Source organism: Geotrypetes seraphini, chromosome 13, assembly GCF_902459505.1.
Source record: "Geotrypetes seraphini chromosome 13, aGeoSer1.1, whole genome shotgun sequence".
Lineage (NCBI taxonomy): Eukaryota > Metazoa > Chordata > Amphibia > Gymnophiona > Dermophiidae > Geotrypetes > Geotrypetes seraphini.
Genome location: NC_047096.1, coordinates 23,243,897 through 23,265,094, shown reverse-complemented (window position 1 = coordinate 23,265,094; position 21,198 = coordinate 23,243,897). Strand labels below are relative to the sequence as shown.

The following is a 21,198-nucleotide window of genomic DNA, read 5'->3' as shown; positions in this document are numbered from 1 at the left end:
TAATCACAATTCAGCATAAAACTTACAATTGTGTTAACAGCATAACAATAGTAAAAAGCCCAAATACAATCAATGAGGTAAACTGAAAATAGCACATTGAAACCTAATGATAGGACTACCATGAAACATTAACGACCATTTTAGGCTGACTGCCAACACGCCTTCTAATGCTGCCTCTGTTTGCCAATGGCTGTCTTCTAGCTAGGCCCCACCCTCTCGCCTACAGAGTTATTCCCAGTTCGCACAGAGGCAGGGACGCCCCGCCCACGCACGCTTCGTCCCTCGGTCCCAGAGAGCTCGCGGATCTGCGGTCATCTGACATGCGTAGCTCGCGACGACCTGCGGCCGCTGCTTTCGCGCGTGCGCCTCCCTTCCTATAGTAAGATGGCGGCCCCTCCAGAGTCGCTGTTGGCGTTGGGCTTTTGGGAATAATGGGCGTCTTTTACTGCCAAATCTGCAGGCAGACCTCCTTCTCCGGCAAAGGCCACGGCTATGCGAAGAAACATCAGCAGCGGTTAAGGGCGGTGCTGGCCGCCTATCTGGAAAAGGTGGCCAAGGGTCTCGAGGAGGGCGTGACATGCAAAGGGTTGTTTGTAATCGGTCTTTATTTCATGGACCGGATTAGAGGCAGTGTAGGAGGGAAAAGGATGTTGTCGCAGTACTTTGTTTAAAAAAAAAAGGTTAATATTCTAGATTTCTTATATGACGGAAGATGCATTGTATCCAGGGCAGGACTCGCTATTTATTGGACCCCCAGGCAACGAGGATGGTGCTCTCCCATCTTAACTTAAATACATTTTAACACTTCTATAAATGGGGTCCTTTATGGCTCTTAATGCAGAAAAAAAGTCAGAGGAAGAAGCAACGGGCGCTGAAGAGGTAGCAATAGCTGTAGGTACCCATACACCCATATGTGTACTCTTTCGGCCAGAAGCTAATTTAACAAGCTAAAAGTTGCCATAGGAACCATTGAATTGGCACTTCATAGAAGACCCCTCCTAAAAATGTATTCTTTAGCTGTATACCTAGTTTGCTTGTGCTTTAATACACCCTAAATGTTGTTGTTTTAGAAATAAAAACCCAAACTTTATCATAAGCACCAGTGATACTACTAGTGGTGTTATTGGCCAAGAAAGAACAAAATTTAATGTGGTAACCTTGTGTTGGAGCCATGTGTGGTAGCTCAGTGTATAGTTTCCTAATGTATGCATAAAGAACATAAAAATAGCCTTATTGGGTCAGACCAGTGGTCCATCTAGTCCAGTATCCTATCTTCACAGTGGCCAATCCAGGTCACAAGTACCTGGCAAAAACCCAGTTAAGAACAAGGTGTCGTGCTACTGATTCAGGGCAAGCAATGGCTTTCCCCATATCTGTCTCACTAACAGACTGGCCTTTTCCTCCAGGAACTTATCCAAACCTTTTTTTCTAAACCAGCTACGTTAATTGCTCTTACCATATCCTCTGGTAATGCATTCCAGAGCTTAACTGTTCTCTGAGTGAAAAAAAAAATTCCTCCTATTGCCTTTATAAATCTTTCCCTGTAACTTCAAGTGTCCTCTAGTCTGTAATTTTTCATGGAGTAAAAAATCCATCCGCTTGTACTCGTGCTACATCACTCAAGATTCTGTAGACTTCAGTCATATCTCCCTCCCCTCAGCCGTCTCATTTCCAAGCTGTAGAGGCCTAACCTCTTTAGTCTTTCCTCATACGAGAGGAGTTCCATCCTCTTCATCATCTTGGTCGCTCTTCTTTGAACTTTTTCTAGTTCTGCTATATCTTTTTTGAGATAAGGCAACCATAATACTCAAGGTGAGGTTGCACCATGGAGTGATACAGGAACTCAATTTTCCTGTCCCATTCCTGTGAGTTTTGTCACTGTCCCTGCCCTATTCCTGTAAGCTCTGCCCTAACTGTACAAACCTTGAACACTCATGATATTAAGGTGTTTGAGGCTTGTACAGATGAGAATGGAGATCGCAGGGATGGGAAAATGAGTTCCTATGGGGACGGTGAAAAATTTGTCCCCATGTCATTCTCTAATAAAGAGGCATTATAACAGGGGTGTCCAACTTTGGCCCTTGTCAGGTCAAATTTTCAGGATTTCCAAAATAAATATGCATGAAATATACTTGCATACAATGGAAGCAGTGCGTGCAAATAGATCTCATGCAAATTTATTGGGGAAATCCTGAAAATCTGACTGGATTGCTGCCTCGAGGACTGATGTTGGATAACCCTGCTTTATAATATTCTTAGTCTTGTTTACCATCCCTTTTCTAATAAATCCTAGTAGCTTGTTTGATTTTTTGGCTGATGTTGCACATTGGGCAGAATGTTTTAGTGTACTGTCTACAATGAAACCCAGATCTTTTTCTTGGGTGCTGACCCCCCCAAGGTTGACCCTAGCATTTGGTAACTGTGATTTGGGTTATTCTTCCCATTGTGCATCAGTTTGCATTTGTCCACATTAAATGTTATGTGGATGTCCAATCTTCCAATTTCCTAAGGTTTTCCTGCATTTTTCACAGTCTGCATGCGTTTTAACAACCCTGAACAGTTTAGTGTCATCTACAAATTTAATCACCTCACTCATTGTTCCAATTTCCAGATCATTTATAAAGTAAGTTAAATAGCACCGGTCCCAGTATAGATCTCTGCGGCACGCCACTATTTACTCTCCATTGAGAAAAATGACCATTTAATTCTGTTTTCTGTCCATTAACCAGTTCTTAATCCACAGATGAACAATGCCTCCTATCCCAGCACTCTTTATTTTCTTAGGAGCCTGTAATGAGGAACTTTGTCAAAAGCTTTCTGAAAATCTGGATACACTAGATCAACTGATCCATCTTTATCCACATGTTTATTCACACCTTCAAAGAAGTCAAGCAGATTGGTGAGGCAAGACCTCCCATTAAATCATGTTCGTCTGTGTTCCACAATTTTATTTTTTAATAATTGTTTCCGCTATTTTGTCTTGACACTGAAGTCAGGCTTACCGGTCTGTAATTTCCCGAATCTCCCCTGGAACCCTTTAAATCAGCATAACATTGGCCGCATTCCAATCTTCAGGTACTACAGACAGTTTTAGTGACAAATTACAGATCGCTAACAGCAAATCATTAATTTCATGTTTCAGTTCTTTTAGTACGCTGGGAAGTATATCATCCAGTACAGGTGATTTATCACTCTTTAACTTGTCAATTTGGCTTAGTACATCTTCCAGGTTCACCAAGATTTTTCAGTTCCTCGCATAATCACCCTTGAAAGCCATTTCTGGTTCAGGTAGATGTCTTAACATCTTCTTCTGTAAAGACAGATGCAAAGAATTCATTCAGTTTCTCCATTATAGTCTTAGCCTCCCTAAGCGCCACTTTTGCTCCTTGATTATCCAGTGGTCCCACAGATCCCCTCATAGGTTTTCTGCTTCTAATGTACCTTAAAAAAATATGAATTTTTGCCTCTTTGGCAAGTTTCTCATCATATTCCTTTTTAGCTTTCTTTATCAATGCTTTGAATCCAACTTGTCAGTGCTTATGTCTCTTCTTTATTTGGATCCTTTTTCCATTCTTTAAAGGATGTTTTTATGATAGCCTCTTTCATGTCACCTTTTAACCATTCTGGCTCATTTCCTCTTTCTTTCCACCTTTCTTAATACGTGGAATACAACTGGTCTGGGCTTTCATGATTGTATTTTTAAATAACATCCACGCCTAGTTTATAGGCCTAACCTTCGCCATGATCCTTTTAGCTTCTTTTTAACCATTTTCTCATTTTATTGTACTTGCCCTTTCAAAAATTAAATGCCTCTATTGTAGATTTATTTATTTTATTTACCAAAATGGTTTACAATAAAATTACATACATAAAATATTGAAATAGGTCACAACAGATAAGGACAAAAGCAGAAAGATTCAATCTTTACAATATCACTGTTCCCTAGCGGACCCAACAGTTGCCTCCCGTACCATGCCTTGCATACCACTAAGGACCAAATCTAAAAGAGCTCCCCTTCTTGTTGGTTCCTGGATCAGTTGCTCCAAGAAGCAGTCATTTATGATGTCTAGGAATTTTATTTCCTTAGCACTCCCTGATCTAACATTTATCCAGTCAATGTTGGGGTTATTAAAATCAAAAACTCAAAACAAAAATGTGCTAAGGCAATCTTATGAAGAAACTAATTTTCATGTGCATATAACCATACCATACTGATTCTTGTATCCTACAAATGTAGACTAGGAATCATTTTGGCTTACATAATATTAGAAATTATACAGAGATATATACCACATGTACATGAATACGTTGTAACAGATCAGTGCAATGAGGAGAATAGATGTGTTTTCAGAGCCTTCCTGCATTGGAAGTGTATGGTAAGTCGTCGTAAGCTACTTGGGAGCCCGTTCCAGAATTTGGGTCCTTGGAATTCAAAAGTGGTCTCGAAGAGAACTTTTCTCCGTACTTGGCATGGGGAGGGGAGTGGTAGCTTCCAGCGTTGAGTTGTCCTCAAGTCATTGAAGGACTGAAAGACCGGGATGGCAGAAGTGAGTCCAGCTGAGTTTTCTCCATGTATGGTTTTATGGACCATACATGCAATTTGAAACAGAACCCTGCTTTTAACTGGTACCCAGTGCAATTCCTTAAGCAGTGGACTTTCGCTCTCATATTTGGTTTTGCAAAAGATGAGCCTTGCTGTACCTGTAGTTTCTTAAGGTTTTTCTCTGCAATGCAGCAGTAGAGGGAGTTACAGTAGTCCAAGTAGGGGAGGAGGACTGCTTGGGCCACTGTCCTGAAGTTTTTCGGGCTTAGGGCTGATCTGATTATCCCAGTTATTCAAGAGGGGCAAAAAGCCAAACAGAAAAAGAAAAGGAGTGGAGAAAAAGATCCCAGTAATGCTTCATGGGTCTGAAAAAACTCCACTTATCAAAAACATAAAAAAATTCACATTACTGAATAGAATTTAGATGATAAATATGTAGAATTCTCCCTTTTCTTCAAATACAAGTTATAATTGTCCAAACACTTCTTTTATTTTTATTTATATATAGTAAATATTTAGGATGAAATGTAGGCCAGCATTTTGCAGGCCTACATTTCAGATAGAGAATGACACGGTGACAAAATTCATCACCGTTCCCGTCCCTGCGGATAACTGTGGGAAATAATCTATTGTTATTTTCTAGTGTCTATTTCAACCTCGGTCCTTCTACACCAGCATTCTTCAAAGCAAAGCTTGTGGGTCAGTGGTTGTGGCCATTCACACTCCGATTCTTCCCTCTCTCCTTAAAGAATGGCATGAAGATGGTTTCCCACGGTTATCCGCGGGGACGGGAACGGTGATGAATTTTGTCACCGTGTCATTCTCTAATTTCAGACATCAATTACGGCTCTAGGGAGATGCATAGGGACGTGTAAATTCGCCCAAGGTCACATCCGGGCAAAACCATGCCCAGCTCTGGTGAGCTTAAGTGTCCCTCTATCTCCCTAGACCTGTGATAAACGCCTATAGTGTAGGTGACCTGCCTTGGGGAGGTTTTTTAAAAACGTGCATCTTGATTGGCTGCCAAACCGATAGGATGCATGTTTGCAGAATCAGCCCCTTAATGACTCCATTTATTATTAGTGTGACACTGTTGGCTTCCTTCATTAAGCACAAAATTGTCACTTTCTGCCATGCTTATAGCGCTCATATCAATAGTCAAGGCCTAAAAAAATAAACAGGTCTTTGGCTAATTACAATGCTATATTTCTATTATAATCTCAACTTTTTCTAATTATATCATCATGAACTAGAAGGGCCAGTGAAAAAGAATCATTTACAGAAAAGCCTATAAACATAGGAAGTCTTTTATCAAATGTGGGTGTTTGATCATTGATTTACTTTTTGACAGGTGGAAGCAGCTTGTAAAATGATTAGAAGTGCAGAAATTGTGAAGTATGATTTCATTGAGCATGAACAGAATATTTGGTGTTACTGCTGTCGTGTGGAGGTGAAGAAGCACATGAGCAGTGGCAACCTGACTGTAATGTATGGAGGACTACTAGAGCACCTGGCCAGGTAAGAATGGGACACATGAACCAGAATTTCCCACATAAATGAATTGGGAAAGGGAATGGGCTGCCTGCCAGGTTAAATTAGGAGCTCTGTTTAGAAAAGGATGAACGTCCACCCTGGTTCAGTTCAGGACTGCTTCCTAACTTCCAGATATTGAAAAAGGGGAAGAGAAACAGCACTACAAGGATTTTGTAGAGACCTTTTGGCTTTAGTTTTTGAGGAGGGTGTTTTGAGGGAGAGAGAGAGAACCTCTGATGGAAGCACTCTTTGGTGGTGATTTCTAAGGCAACTTTTGGCCTTGTAAATTAGCTTCTGGCCAAAAGAAGTGTGTGGTGGAAGGGGGGAGGACAGCTAGTGCTGCCTGCAGAAGTGAAGCTGCTGGGCAAAATATAATAGCAATAATTACAGAATAAAAAGTTAACAAATCACCAGGACTGCATGATATGTAACACATTAAAATTCTGAAAAGAATCAAACTCTGAAATTGTAGACCTTATTAGTAATCTATGGCATGTCAATAAATAATCTTTAATGTCTAAATGGTGAAAATTAATACACCATCCCTCCAGACCTGTGGCCTCTTTTACAAAGCCGCGCTAGTGGCGGCGCTGTGCTAACGGCCCCGAAACCCATAGAGATTTAAAGGGCTTCGGGGCTGTTGTCACACGGCAGCCACTAGCGCAGCTTTGTAAAACAGGCCGCTAGTCTCAAACGTTAAGTTCCCGACCCTCAGAGACAACACATCGGGGTCAAATCAATCATTTCCCCAATGATTAACATGCCACTTTGTCACAGGATTCTATCTTATGTTTCTTTTTTTAAATGTTTTCAAACATAGGCGCAATACCCATAAAAAAAATTATTTCAAAGATGATTTCTAAATTAAATATTTTAGAAGTACTTGTACTTGGCTTTTGTGGTCAGTTTTGGGATTGGCATTGTGTCAACATGTTTCACTGTAACGTTTTTTTCAAGACCGCAAATCCCCTTTGTTTAACCGCCATCACTATTGAAGAGTGGTCAATAGTGATTGCGGTTAAACAAAGGGGATTTGCGCTCTTGAAAAAAACGTTAGTGAAACATGTTGACACAATGCCAATCCCAAAACTGACCACAAAAGCTAAGTACAAATAGGCACATCTTAAGGTAGGGAAAATGTTCTAGGTTTGTGCTGAGCACTAGGGTGCTGCCATCTTGCTCTGTCTGTTTTGTCTTTGTTAATTTATGTAATGAACCACATTGAACTGGGCAACTTGCTGAAACTATTTATTACAACAAATAAAAATAGGAATACACACTAATATAAACAAGATAATTATTACATCAAAGAAAATAAGTTCAATTCCAAGTCCACTTTACTGGGACTGTGACATCATCCGACAAATCACATAATTACAAGAAAATTTAAATTATAATCTGGCAATTGGACACATCTATATTCCTTTCTTTTATCACTTCTTATCAACCTCTGTAATAATCTCAGGTAATTTATTTTGCTGAAACTATTATCCACATAGACTTAGAATGCCAAAGTGAGCAACAAAGAATGGACCTGCTCTTTGGGATCCTGCTATGTTCTTCTGACCTTATTGTTGACCTCTCTGTATGTTTGGTGTGAACCAGCACGGCACATCTTAGCTTAAGCTCTGATTTACAGCTTGGTATTTGAATGAGATTTGTAGATCACTGATGAGCATATGCAGGTTATCCAGGAATTGGCATGAATGATCCTTTCTTCACAAGACTGGTACCTGCGCAACTTTTGCTACTGTTAAAGGTTTGACTTTCCTTTTCTTTTAGTTCTGAGCACAGAAAGGAAACCAACAGATTTTGGTGGGAAAACAAAGCAGAAGTGAAATTAAAACAGAGATTCCTGGTTTTGCCTGAGGATTATGAAAGGTAAACAGTATGTGACAATATCTGTGATGTTGGATGTGATTAATGTTGATATCACTGCTAATGTTGACATGTCTGAAATTTGTAGTTTCAAGTTGTCTGTCATGAAAGCTTTAGAGAGCTATGAAGAAACGGAGGATGTGCACATTAAAGAGGTAAATAAGAGCCTAAGAAGCTCATCTGTTATGTGCCGTAGCCTGCCTTCTGGCTGGTTCTTACACAGCTTTCATTCATTTTGATAGGTGGCAGCCCATATCCAGAAGGTGGAGCAGAGTAGGCTTGAAATGGTGCAGAGCGTCTTAGAGGTTTGTTTTCCCAGGATGCACCTGAACAGTATCCATAGCTTCAACATTTTTTCTTCATGCTTGTATATACAATCCTTAGAAATATGTTGTGTCTTTTGAAAATGTGCTTGCAATTAAAAAGCAGGGAGATAGAAACACATTAATAAATTAGAATAGATTTCTCCTGGGTTTAGAACCAGATCTACTACCTTGAAAAAAATAAGAGAAAATTAAAATGGTCCTCTTTGTGTAGAGCTGAGGATTCATACAGTATATACTCAAATATAAACTGATCCAATTATAAACCAAGGTAACCTCCCCCCCCTAAAAAAAAGGGGGAAAATGGTTCACTTGAATCTAAACCAGGGGGGGATGGGGGTTATATTCAATTGCCCTGCCTTGCAACCAGCCCTCCTTTCCTTCTTCCCTTCTTGCCCAGCTCTGCACCCAGCCTCTGATGCCCACTGCAGGCCTCCCTTAAGCCCTGGTGGTCCAGCGGTGAGCCAGGACAGGATCCTTCCTGCATCCTGTCCTAGCCAACTGTTAACCACCCCACTCGCCTCCTGGACCCCTCTACAGCATACCTTTTGAACCCTGGTGGTTTAGTAGCGGAGCAGGAGCAATTTTTCTTCTGCTCTGTGTGGAGCTGCAATCGGAAATGGCTGGGCAAATTCCCAGGGCAGTCTCGCAAGTTCTCACGGTCTCATGAGACTGCTCCAGGAACTTACGCAGACATTTCTGATCACGAATGCGGGAAGGAGCTTGAGACAGGCCCACAGGAGGCCCTGCAAAATCTTGGTTTATATTAGAGTGTATATGGTAATGGTAAGATGCTACAGTAACTTGGAAACTAACTGTTGTGGTGATTAGCAAAGAGCACTTGTATGTGGAAGACTGAGCATTTCTGAGGTTTCTACACTACTGAACTGCTTCTCTCTGTTCTTGAGAGGGTGGTTCATCTCCATGGACTTCTGTCACCCTATGGAAGGTACCAAAATTTGGAAGCCCTCTTAATTTCATGCAAGTTCACACATTTTGTGATTCTGAAATTGATATCATGAAGCCTTTAACAGGCTCCCACCATAGAAATTAGATCAGTGTTCATATTCAAGGGTGTTTTAGCGAGTGGAATTATAGAGCTAACTTTTAAGGTTATAAATCTGTAGGAACGAGATAAAGTACAGTACATGTATCATCAGTTTCCTAAGTGTTCTGACTGCAGAAGCAGTCCACTGAAAACAGATACTTGTCGATATGCACAAACGTAATGTGTTAGGAGAATTTGTGTTATTGGAAACCGGAAAAATGTATGCTTTTCCTGAATCAAACTCAGCCACAGTCAGAGATCGAAGCCAGTGAAAGTCCTTCTGCAAGTGGAGTCTCGGCAAATTCAGGAAGGTAAGAAACTTGTTACTTTTATTTAATATTCTTTTTATTGAAACCAATGAGAAGTACAAACATCTGAACAAGAACAATAATTTTACACTAATGTACCATTCCCACCATGGTCCCAAGGAGTCAACCCCTGTAGTACAACACCTCCCCTCGATCCCTCCCTTCCCAACCCTCTGCCCTCCCTGTCCCCAAACGGGAAAAAAAAGGTATAGACTAAACCCAGGAAACCTAATTACAAATTATTCAAGACCTTTCTGTGACCTCTCGGAGCCAGAATATTCAGATAGGGAGTCCACACTTGAAGGAAAGTCTTACACCTTCTCTTGGAACCAGAAGAAGCTCTCAACACCCATCTCATCAAGGCTTGTTTCTCCAAAACCACATGGAAGGAGGCAGCTCAGATAATCAGTGATTCAAAATACATTTCTTACCCACAACATAACACTTGCTCAAAAACAATTTTTCCCGAGCTGGATACATATTTCGATCTTAGAATTACAGGGTTCTAAGTGACAATTTTCAATAATTTTAACTCCGATGACTTCCGGGTTCTATCTGACATGTAGATGTTACACTTATGAGGATTTGGAGAAACTCTGTTCTGGTGTTAAATTAATAAATAAATAAATCCGCACATGTCATTGAAAACCAAATTGCCCCACAAACCTCCACTTCAAATTCCTGAGAATGACTTTCGGTACAGTTAGAACCATGTAGTTCTAAGGTCGCAATATACAAAAGAGAGAAATGGCAGAATAGGATGGGGATCCCTCTAGCAATCAATGTCTCATAAGAAAGTAGTGTATCCTCCTGCAAAATGCGATACAGTTGAAATATGTCCCCAGTCTTCCACTTGTTGAAAATAGAGAGTGTAAGTCCCGGCAGAAAGGTTGCATTGCCCACCAATGGCAGCAACACACTGATATGTGGATCTTGACCCCAAAGAGAAAGGACTTGTTTTCACACTGTCCAAAGGGGAAGGAACAGCACACTTCCTTAATAACATATTCTATTTTTCTTACTAAGGTAGTGGGGCTCAGTGAAATGTGTGGAAAAATGAATAACAACCAAGCTGAGTGCATAGAGATGTCTTACCAGTCCAGCCAGGGGAACTAATGAGGATTCTGAGTTATTTCTGTAAATTTTCTCAGCTATAAAAACAGTGTGCTTTATACGGTAGCAGTGTTTGAGTCCCAGATCTTTTTGCATGTGGTGGGTATATTGTGTGGCAGAACCTCCTCCTGCCTCAGCTGGAGAAGCACAAAACTAGTGGTATCCATTTGAAAAACTTAAAATTGTTTGCTTTTTGAGACCTAACTGCAAATCTATCATGCATTATGTTCAAATGTATACAGTATGTGACATATACCCAAGCACAGTACCAGGTAGAGCTTTGGATTCTTGCCTAGAAATAGCTAAGAAGAAAAAATTAAAAAATTTAAATTGAATCAGGTTGGGCAGACTGGATGGACCATTCGGGTCTTTATCTGCCATCATCTACTATGTTACTATGTTACTATATATGCAACACAAAAAACAATTGGTGCTTTTAATATTAATCAAAGTATGACATGTAGTATATTTTTCACACCATCTGAAAATGTTAAGTTGTACAGGCTGCACAATGTTAAAAGTGGGAAAATAGCTTGTGATCTAAAGAATCAGATCCTTTAATTCACAGTACCCAAATGAATTCTTTCTCAAGCAGAAATAATTTAGTAAACATTGTTCTGACATTGTCTTGATGTTCCTAGCTACTGTATAAACAAGGAGTTTCTGGTCACTGAAACCTTTCATAGTTCAGTTTTTGTTCTGTTTCCTCCATTTCCAGTGACTTAAACTTTGGTGCAAAACCAGAAGATCCTGCGTCAATTGATGTGCACACAGCCCCAGAATTTGATTGGATGGAAGCTGGGCAGAGCTTGACCTTTATTGGTCACCAGGTGTGGCAACAGGCCCTTCAGACATGTCTTTTCCTGCAAAAAGGATCTTTTTGTCATCCCCTTTCCATCTAGATTTATAATGATATTCTGTTAACGAAGCAAACTTGCCCTTCAAAGTGTGTTTATAGTTCATTCTCAAACTCCAAGCTAGAAATTGATTGAAACTGAACAGTTTTTCTTGTGACAGAAGAGACTGAAATATCTCTGCTGCCCCTTACACATGAGTACGTGTATCTGGGGATGTGTTGATGAAAGTGGTTCCTATTTTATAATGTGCTGATGATCTATGTATGATGTACACCAGTGGTTCCCAACCCTGTCCTGGAGGACCACCAGGCCAGTCAGGTTTTCAGGATAGCCCTAATGAATATGCATGAGAGAGATCTGCATATAATGGAGATGCCAGGCATGCAAATCTACTCCACGCATATTCATTATGGCTATCCTGAAAACCCGACTGGCCTGGTGGTCCTCCAGGACAGGGTTGGGAACCACTGATGTACACAACTCTGTCAGCAGGAAGAACATAAGAAATAGTGCTGTTAATGTAGAGGCATCTGTCCTTTCTTTCATTTTTTTTAAATTTCCATTTAGTTTTCTTGATACTGAGGTCAGGGTTACAAGACTCCAGTTTTGATCTCCAGCCTGCCATATCATGCAGTAGTCCCTTTCATTCTTGGCTAGTATTATCTTAGTCTCTGCTGTAGATTGATGGAATTTTGCGTAACTGTGACTTTCTTATTTTCTGGAAATTAGGAACCGCCTGTCAAGGGAAATGTTCATTCAGGTAAATGATCTTTGAGGGCTGAAGCTCAGAGCAACAGTTTTTAGTGATGATGATGGTTTCTTTCATTGTATTGTCTTAAGGTAGTATCATATACAGTATTATTAATGAGTATGTTTTGCTTTAGTTTGTGATTCACCTAGAATTTTAGATTATGCAGAATAAAAATAAATAAGGCAGATTACTAATGATAGAGTCTGAGACCAGACTAGGCAATTCTTTCAACAGATTTTGAATTTGTATTGCTGTGAAGACATTTGCAGCTCAGGGCCTGACTTTCATTCTTGCATTGAGGCCCATATTCTATAAATGGTGCCTTAACTTAGGTGACCTACCGGTACCTAAGTTAAGTATAAAACACTGTTTAAAGGCACTCAAAACAAATTTCAAGGTGCCTACTGGCACCTAAAAAAACAGAGCTGGAATTGCACCTACAGAGGCACTTTATTTATTTATTAGTATTTATATACCACTTATAGTCTAAGTAGTTTACATTCAGGTACTCAAACATTTTCCCCTGTCCTGGTGGGCTCACAATCTATCTAATGTACCTGGGGCAATGGGGGGATTAAGTGACTTGCCCAGGGCCACAAGGAGCATAGTTTTGAACCCACAACCTCAGGGTGCTGAGGCTGTAGCTTTAACCACTGCACCACTCTAGAAATCAAAATGTATTAGAAGTGAGCCAAGAATAGGACAATCAAGCCATTGTGACATCACTGATGAGGTTGGCTCTTATTGGTGGAATGAGGCATTATGATGTCACAATAGCAGCTCTGGTCTGGTTATCAGAGACTGAAACTTTTCACACTATTTATTCAATTTTCTATACTGTTCTCCCAGGGGAGCTCAGAATGATTTACATGAATTTATTCAGGTACTCAAGCATTTTTCCCTCTCTGTCCCGGTGGGCTCACAATCTATCTAATGTACCTGGGGCAATGGGAGGATTGTGACTTGCCCAGGGTCACAAGGAGCAGAATGGGTTTGAACGCACAACCTCAGGGTGCTGAGGCTGTAGCTCTAACCACTGCGCCACACACTCCCCACTATAGTCACGACTAAAGCCGGAAGTAGCGTTAGGTGTTGTAAAGCGCCTCCTTAGGTGTAGATCACATAAAAGGTAGGCACTGGAAATGTAGACCTTGAAAACCCTGACCTACATTTCCAGCACTTACCTTTCCAGAAGGCACAATTCTATAAACTGCGCCATTGTGTGATTGACACATGATCGGCGATCACTTTCAGAGCGGCTGCCAATGGCATCATTTATAGAATCCAGGTCCCGAGTGCAGAAGAGCATTCTGTGTTGGGTGAGACTAAACATATTCCTAACCAGTGGGGTAAGCTCCACTCCTGAAGGCCTACACGTGGCCCCCCAAGGCCTGCATGTTCCTCCCTGACCTCCCACGCATCCATTTGCCTGGTTTCAGTGGGGGGCAGCCTGCAGAGAGGATCACTGGTAATTTAGCGATCCTTGCGGGTTGCCGTGGGCCTCGGGGGCTGTCTATCCCTCTGCCATGGTCCCGCCCCTCCTCTGAGTCAGAGGCGGGATCGTGGCGGGGGGAGGACAGCTCCTGGGGCCTGTGGCAGCCTGCAAGGATCACTAAATATAGTCTCGGTTAGGGTGCTGGTCTTTGACCAGAGGGCCGCCGCGTGAGCGGACTGCTGGGCATGATGGACCACTGGTCTGACCCAGCAGCGGCAATTCTTATGTTTTGTTAAGAGGTACTGGAGTGGGTAGAAACATACTCAAGACTTGACGGGGAGGTTTCTGTTATATTCCTAGAGGACTGAGTTAAAGACTACTCTCTAGATACTAGTACATTACTGTCATAGAAGCATTCTATAATACTTGCACCTGAGCTCAGACTGTGCATGGAAATGTTGTTGAAGGAGAGGATAGTGAAATTCCTAGAATCAAATGGGTTACAAAATCCAAGACAACATGGCTTTACTAAAGGTAAATCATTACAAATGAATCTGATTGAATTCTTTGACTGGCTGACCAGAAAAATAGATCAAGGCAGTGCACTAGATATAATTTACTTAGATTTCAGCAAAGCCTTTGATATGGTTCCTCATAGGAGGCTCTTAAACTTGACCAGCTGAAGTTAGGACCCAAAGTGGTGAACTGGTTGATGGACAGATGTCAAGACGGTGGTAGTTAATGGAGGGAGTAGAAAACTTGAAAAAGGATCTGCAAAAGTTGGCAGAATGGTCTAATATCTGGCAACTGAAATTCAATGCAAAGAAGTGAAGAGTGATGCGTTTGGGGAGTAGAAATCCAAGGGAGATGTATGTGCTGGGAGGTGAGAGGCTGATATGCGCAGACGGGGAAAGGGATGATTAATTTCTGAGGATCTGAAGGGGACAAAACAGTGTGACAAGGAAGTGGCTGCATCCAGGAGGATGCTAGGCTGTATAGAGAGAGGCATAACCAGCAGAAGAAAGGAGGTGGTGTTGCCCCTCTACAAGTCATTGGTGAGGCCACACTTGTAGTATTGTGTTCATTTTGGAGGCCATACCTGGCCAAGGATATAAAGACTTGAAGCGGTCCAGAGGAAAGTGATGAAAATGGTAGGGGGTTTGCGCTAAAAGAAGTACAAGAAGAGACTAATAGAAGACCTCAATGTATACTCTGGAGAAGGGACAGGGGTGATATGCGGACATTTAAATATTTGAAAGGACCAAATCTTTTCCAGAGAAGGGAACTGGGTAAAACTGGAGGACATATATTGAGGTTGAGGGGTGATAGACTTAAGAGTAATGTTAGGAAATTCTATTTCACGGAGAAGGTAGTAGATTCCTGGAATGCCCTCCCGAGGGAGGTAGTGGAGAGGAAAACTGTGATGGAATTCAAAAAAGCATGGGATAGAACCCAGAGGATCGCTAATTAGAATATAAATGAGTAAACTTTCACAGTCTGAATCCAGCAAAGGAGATGGTTTGGATAGGATAGGCTGGAGTGAGCTTCAATGGCAACTCCAGTAGTTGGAACCTAAGGACAGTACCAGGTAGTCTTCTAAGGTCTATGGCCCAGAAATAACAAAGAAAAAATACATTTTAATTTAATCATGAAATTGTAATGCTTGGGATTACAGGGCAGACTGGATGGACCATTCAGATCTTTATCTGCCATTATTTACTATGTTACTATGTCTTCTGCCTGAGCACTTGGTCAAGAAGGCTTTTAGGCAGAAACAATTTCCTTGAGCCAAATTTTAATGTCTCAACATTTTAGTAGTGATAAAGTCTGTGCTTGTGGCAGAACCATTGCTATTTTTTCTCGCTGCATAAAACAAAATGTTTTCTCACTACTTCTAGGAGCAATCCCTCCATGGCTAATGCAGGATGATGGTGAGGCGACTGAAAGCAGATTGCAAGAGATTGGCCCTTCTTTTGAGGAATTCCAAAAACAACGTATGTAACTTTTGATTTTCTTCTGTAGTGCTCTACAAGGAGAAAAGTATAATGCTAGTTTGTGATTTTTTTTTAGTGGCAGCTTCAGCTCAAGAATAAAAGGTCCCGATCTTTAGACTTTTTAAAAACAAATCTGAGGAATTCAATTTTTTGGGGGGAGGGGTAGAAATTGATGATGGTTTAAGAGGATAAATGTTGACAGTTTCTAAAAGCATATAGAAACTTGCAGACTGTCAGCAGTATGATGTTTACTGGCAGCATCTGGGACTCCTGAAAAGATATTCCGTGTATGGGTTGGTGAATGTTATGAAAGCCCATTTGAATTTATTCTGCCTGGAGTAGACTTGAGCTGTTCTAGGGCAACTAAACTCTAGAACAGGGGTGTTCATGGGGCCACAGGTTGAAGTATTTTGTTCGGCCCCGGTCGAGGGCGATGCAGTGTTTTCCTCTGCTGCCCCCGGGTGTTTACCGTCTTGCTGGCTCCTTCCTCTGTCTTGCTACAGCGTTTGTGCGGCCCTAGAAACATTTTTTTTCGGTCAGTGCGGCCCAGGGGAGCCAAAAGGTTAGACACCCTGCTCTAGAAGTTTAACATGGAGGCATATTTGTATGCAAACAGTAGGTTTCATATGGATAATCATAACCTTGTTTTGTAAATGGTCTTATTGTGAACAGAAGAGAAGGAGAGACTAAGGAAATTACCCCCAAACCGAGTAGGTGCCAATTTTGATCACAGCTCTCAGACAGATGAAGGCTGGCTTCCTTCTTTTGGACGCGTGTGGAATAATGGAAGGAGGTGGCAATCCAGGTAAACTACTGTATATTCTCGAATATAAACTGAGATTTTTGGGCCAAAAAAATGGCCGTAAAATGGGGGCCTTGGTTTATATTCGAGTCTTGATCTTTCTTGCTTCCTCCCTCTGTCCCTCCATCCCTCTCTCTAAAGATTACATCCTCTCCCTCCTGCTAAACAGCACTTCTGTTCCCAACCCTGCCTACCTGGCACTTCAGTCCTACCACCTCTCTACCATTTAGTCCTGTCCTCTCTCCGGTCTCTGCTGGCTCCTTTCTGAGATTCTCGGAGAGGGTGGGAAGAGGCAGGCCTTGATCATGCACAAGGCCCTGCTCCAGCCAAACACAGCATTGGCCTCAGCTTCAGACAGGAAAAGAACTGTGCTGGTTGGCTGGGGGAAGGGACAGATGTGCCTGTCATCAGGTAGAGAGGTGGTAAGACTGAAGTGATGGGTGGAGTCAGGAACAGAAGTGCTGGTTAGTGATAAGAAGGTGGTAGCACTGAAGTGCCTGTCAGACAGGGGTGAAAACAGGTGCAGATTAGCAGGTAGGGAGGTGGTAGGACTGAAGTACTGGTCAGGAACGGAAGTGCTGGTTAAGGTGTGTTTATAGAGGAGAAAAAGGGTTTAGGTTGGGATCTAGGATTAAAGTATTGGACTATGCAGAATAATTAGTCTTTGTTAATGCATGTCATTTTAGTATTTGACAGTATTGTGGCTATTTATTTTATTTATTATATAGTGTAATATTATTTTTAATTTGTTTCAGCTAAGCAATACTCTAAGTGCCATATTGCTTGATATAATCTTTGATTTGTGACTTTTATCCATTTTTATATCTCTTTTATGTAGTGTTATATACAAAAACTTTAATGTGTTTAAGGTTTGTCAGGGAAGCAAAGGGGTTAAAAGGAGATGTAAAGTTAAAAAATGTATTAAAACTTATGGCAAAAATGTCTAGCCTTTGTAGATTGGCTTACAGTGATAACCCGTTTCTAACCTCAGTTTATATTCTAGTCAACCTTTTTTCCCCTTTTTGGGAGGAAAATGGTTACCTCAGTTTATATTCGAGTATATATAGTAATATTCAGACCATGTCCGCAATGAAATACTGTATACAATTAACAGGTTACAATTTGCCATAGTACTGTATAAGTTCTATATCTGTATATGACCAGAGTGAATTGAAAAGGGTGCTTAATTTTTCTGCCACATTCATGCAGCGAACTGGTTAGATGTTGCTACCTGGGTGCAGTTTAGAGAAGCTGTGGTACAGATAGCTGACTGCACCTTGGGCCATTAGCAGTATTGAAAAGTATTTGTGTATTTATAGTAGTGTCTGCCTCCCAAATTCATATAGTTAAATGGGTAGAAACGCCCATATGAATTCTTGAATCCAATATGTCCTTCTGATGCCATCACTTCTGTAACCCCTCCAACACTGGTATAGTGGGTTTCAAATGGCACTTGCATCTAGACTGTGATGATAGTGGGCCATTTTACCATCATGCTTTGTTTCTAAACAGGCACCAATTCAGAAGAGAAAATGATGAGAAGAGTGTCATAAAAAGAAAAGGGGAAAAATGCTGGAAAAAGGGCAAGAAGAGCAGAATGGATAACTTTTCTTAGGATGCAAAGCTCCTTCCCTTTGCAAAAAGATACGAGAAGCACTTGTCACCACAAGACACCCACCAACCTACAATAATGCTGTTTACTCTGCTTTTGCTTTTTTTTAAATTTTAGTTAGTGACATTTTACTAATTGTTGCTTGTATTTCTGTATTACCCAGTCCTTAGAATAAGCATGTGTCATTTGAGAAGCAAGCAGAGCAAATCTCTCCCATAATTCCTAGATAATAGTTACTAAGCAGATGAGTCTTTTGAGAGTTGATACTGATACTCGACTGCCTAGATCTTTATACCATCCAATAATTACTTGATTTCAGATTTTCTTTTATTTGGTTAAGGACTTAGAAATTTGGTATCCTTTCTTGCTTCTGCTTTTTCTCATGAAAGCTGTTCCATCTATGTACTCGCAAGTAATATTTTCTATCATTGAACCTATTCCCCTTGGCATTTCATAAGGACTTTTTTGAAACATTGCTTGTGGTTTGAACATTGCAAGTACCTATTTAAGTATTGGAATGCCTTATTCAAATGTGAAATTTGGATTAAGTTTCTCATCTCAGGGCTTTTAATGTATATCTTATTGAATTTTGATGCTTATTACAGTGTAATTTGAAGGTTAAACATTCCACATGTGGTATGACTACTCCTCTTTTTTTTTTTTTAAAACTCTCTACAGCTATGCTTTCTCCTATGTGTTTTATGAGGCTATTAGCTGGAATTTACCTTGAGTCCATCTCATAACAAGCATGTTTGTGTATTTCTTATCATATGACATGATGATTTCTTTCTCTGAAATGTCAAATACTGCGCTGTATTGTGGCACAAAAATTAAACATGTCACAAGTTTCAGGGGGTTGTGATTATCAGCTTGTGTAGGTTATGAGAGGACAGACTGTTGGTTACTGCTACTGTCTCTATGACACTTTTGTTTATAATAGTTGTCTGTAAAGAAAATTAAAAATATTACTTATGTTTCAAGTCTTTTTAATCATTTCTTAAATGAAATATGTATTAATAGCAACAAGAGGGTCACTTATTCTATCACCTACCCTTTTATCTGCTGGCCTTTACCTCCAGTAATGTATCAAAATTTAGTTCAAAAGAGGCTGCAGATAAACTTTTCTGCCTTAGCTATGTTCCTTAGAAGGTGCAGTTCTCAAAAGTTATGTTCCTAGGTGCATGCTGTCTGAATTGGGCTAAATGTTCCATAGACTTTGTAGCTGTTTTCTGTACTTCAGAAATATGTATTAGGATTTATGTTTACTGCCTTTCTGAAAGAAATTCACCCAAGGTAATATACAGCAAGAGCAAGTTGAGCATAGACAATTACATTAGTAAAAATATTCAAGAATATTTTAACAAACAGCATGGGGTGAAACATCAATAGCTAAGAATGGTAATTAAAACTAGTCCCCTTATTTTCTACAGAAAATCATAGCTGAATTCAGAAAGGTGTGTGAAAATAATTACAGCTAGGCTAGTAGATAAGCACTACAGGCTGTACAGACCAGGGTTGGTCCTTGTGTGTGATGAGAAAGTTTGGTTCTTCTCCAAGCCTTTAATGGAAGATGCACCTGAAGTAGTCTTACAGGGAATGCATTCCAGAGGAAGTTTGCTGGCAGCTATCACACACACTGACATACTTTGGAGAAGGTGTGGTTTTACTTCACACTCACCTGCTAGTCTCTCACTGGATCTTCCCAGCAATGATTCATCCAGGCAATCTCTGGCCAACTCCAGGGTCTTTCCTCCAAGTGTCCTCATGCAACAGCAGAGACCCAGGATTGGTCAGAAAGAGCCTGGATGAATTGCTACCAGGAAGATGATTTTCTTTTTTCTAAGAACATTGGACGGGGTTAAGATAGGTTGGGATGCTGGTCTTGCAAAGTGAGAAATGAATAGAGGGCAGAGAGAGAAAAAGAACAGGTGGGGGATGGAGTATTGAGATGCTAGATAAGGAGAGCCAAAATGGATGATGTCAGATTGAGGTGGGGGGCAGGGGCACTGCAGGAAAGAAAGAGGACAACTTGGCCCTGAGGGTGCCTTCGGGATACAGGTGAAAAAAAAAAAAAGGATAATGTGGATGTAGAAAGAGACACAAAAAGATAAGATTAGCCTCCATTTTATGGGTCTGAGGGTCTCTCAGGGCCAACCCACCCTCAACTGGCACTGTATGTCTTCAAGTGATAGCAGAGCCCACAGGAAACTTAAAGGTATCTCCATCAGGAATGGGGTAGAGCCTGGCCATGGACTGTGCCAAGTGGAAAGGTGTATCCAGAATCTTCCACCAAGGTACCACAGCTTCCTCCTTGAAACATAAAACCAAAGCCACCTGAAGAATAAGTTCTTCCTTATGAAAAATGCACACAAGACATCCTCACCAACCGTTACCTCCAAAAATCCTCCATCCACATCATCAGAGAGCGAGACCTTGCTTCTGATGCAACTTCTGGTTTTGCAAAACCGGAAGTTACATCAAAGCAAGGACTTCAGTGGCAGAGAGAAAGCCCAAACAGGTCTCTGGTGCAGATTGGGGAAGCAAGGCTCTCTCCTCTTCTCCCTGGCCAGTCAAAAGTGGCAGTAGCAAATGCAATTCACTACCTGCCGCTACTCTGGGTGTCTTCGCTCCATTTGGCTGCCCAAGTGGAAACAGAAGGTGTGGTGGAAGGAGTGGATCGCTACCGCCACTGGCAGACCTCTTCCCAGCTGCATCCCTCCTGTCAGACTCTTTTGGAAAGGGGGGGGGGGGCTTAGGAGTGCCATAAAAAGTAGATGGAGAAGATAGATGGGAGAAATGGACTTGGAGGAGATCATGGAGAGGGGAGATAGGATAGAAGAAATAAGGATCTAAAGACAGGAGAGAGAGAAGTTGGACCCAAGGGATGGTGTGGAGGGGGGCTAGAGATACTGGATAGGAGGGTAGTTGGGAAGAGATGGTGGACAAGGAGAGAGAGATGGAGGAAAGGGTAATTCAGAAAAGGTGGATGGAGACAAATAAA

The 21,198-nt window shown here is 41.1% G+C and overlaps 1 protein-coding gene across 4 annotated transcripts; it reads left to right on the top strand.

Annotated features, from left to right (window-relative positions):
• The first annotated feature begins 242 nt into the window (after positions 1-242).
• On the top strand, positions 243-19,177 carry CCDC84 (coiled-coil domain containing 84). 4 transcript variants are annotated; one of them, XM_033918548.1, is made up of 11 exons: positions 243-379; positions 5,895-6,061; positions 7,859-7,957; positions 8,043-8,109; positions 8,197-8,259; positions 9,572-9,636; positions 11,465-11,576; positions 12,333-12,363; positions 15,688-15,783; positions 16,456-16,588; positions 18,098-19,177. In XM_033918548.1, exons 2-11 carry the CDS (start codon positions 5,913-5,915, stop codon positions 18,198-18,200), a joined length of 918 nt encoding a protein of 305 aa, XP_033774439.1. In that variant the 5' UTR covers positions 243-379; positions 5,895-5,912; the 3' UTR covers positions 18,201-19,177. The 4 variants fall into 4 exon arrangements, with proteins under 4 accessions (XP_033774439.1, XP_033774441.1, XP_033774438.1 ...); XM_033918547.1 differs by having other exon boundaries at positions 251-891; XM_033918546.1 differs by having other exon boundaries at positions 252-548.
• The last annotated feature ends 2,021 nt before the right edge of the window (positions 19,178-21,198 follow it).

Coding starts and splice junctions, on each gene's coding strand:
- CCDC84 (XM_033918546.1), top strand. CDS start 432: ATGGGCGTCTTTTACTGCCAAATCTGCAGGCAGACCTCCTTCTCCGGC. Junction 12,364..15,687: donor CAAGGGAAATGTTCATTCAG/GTAAATGATCTT, acceptor CACTACTTCTAG/GAGCAATCCCTCCATGGCTA. Junction 15,784..16,455: donor TGAGGAATTCCAAAAACAAC/GTATGTAACTTT, acceptor TATTGTGAACAG/AAGAGAAGGAGAGACTAAGG.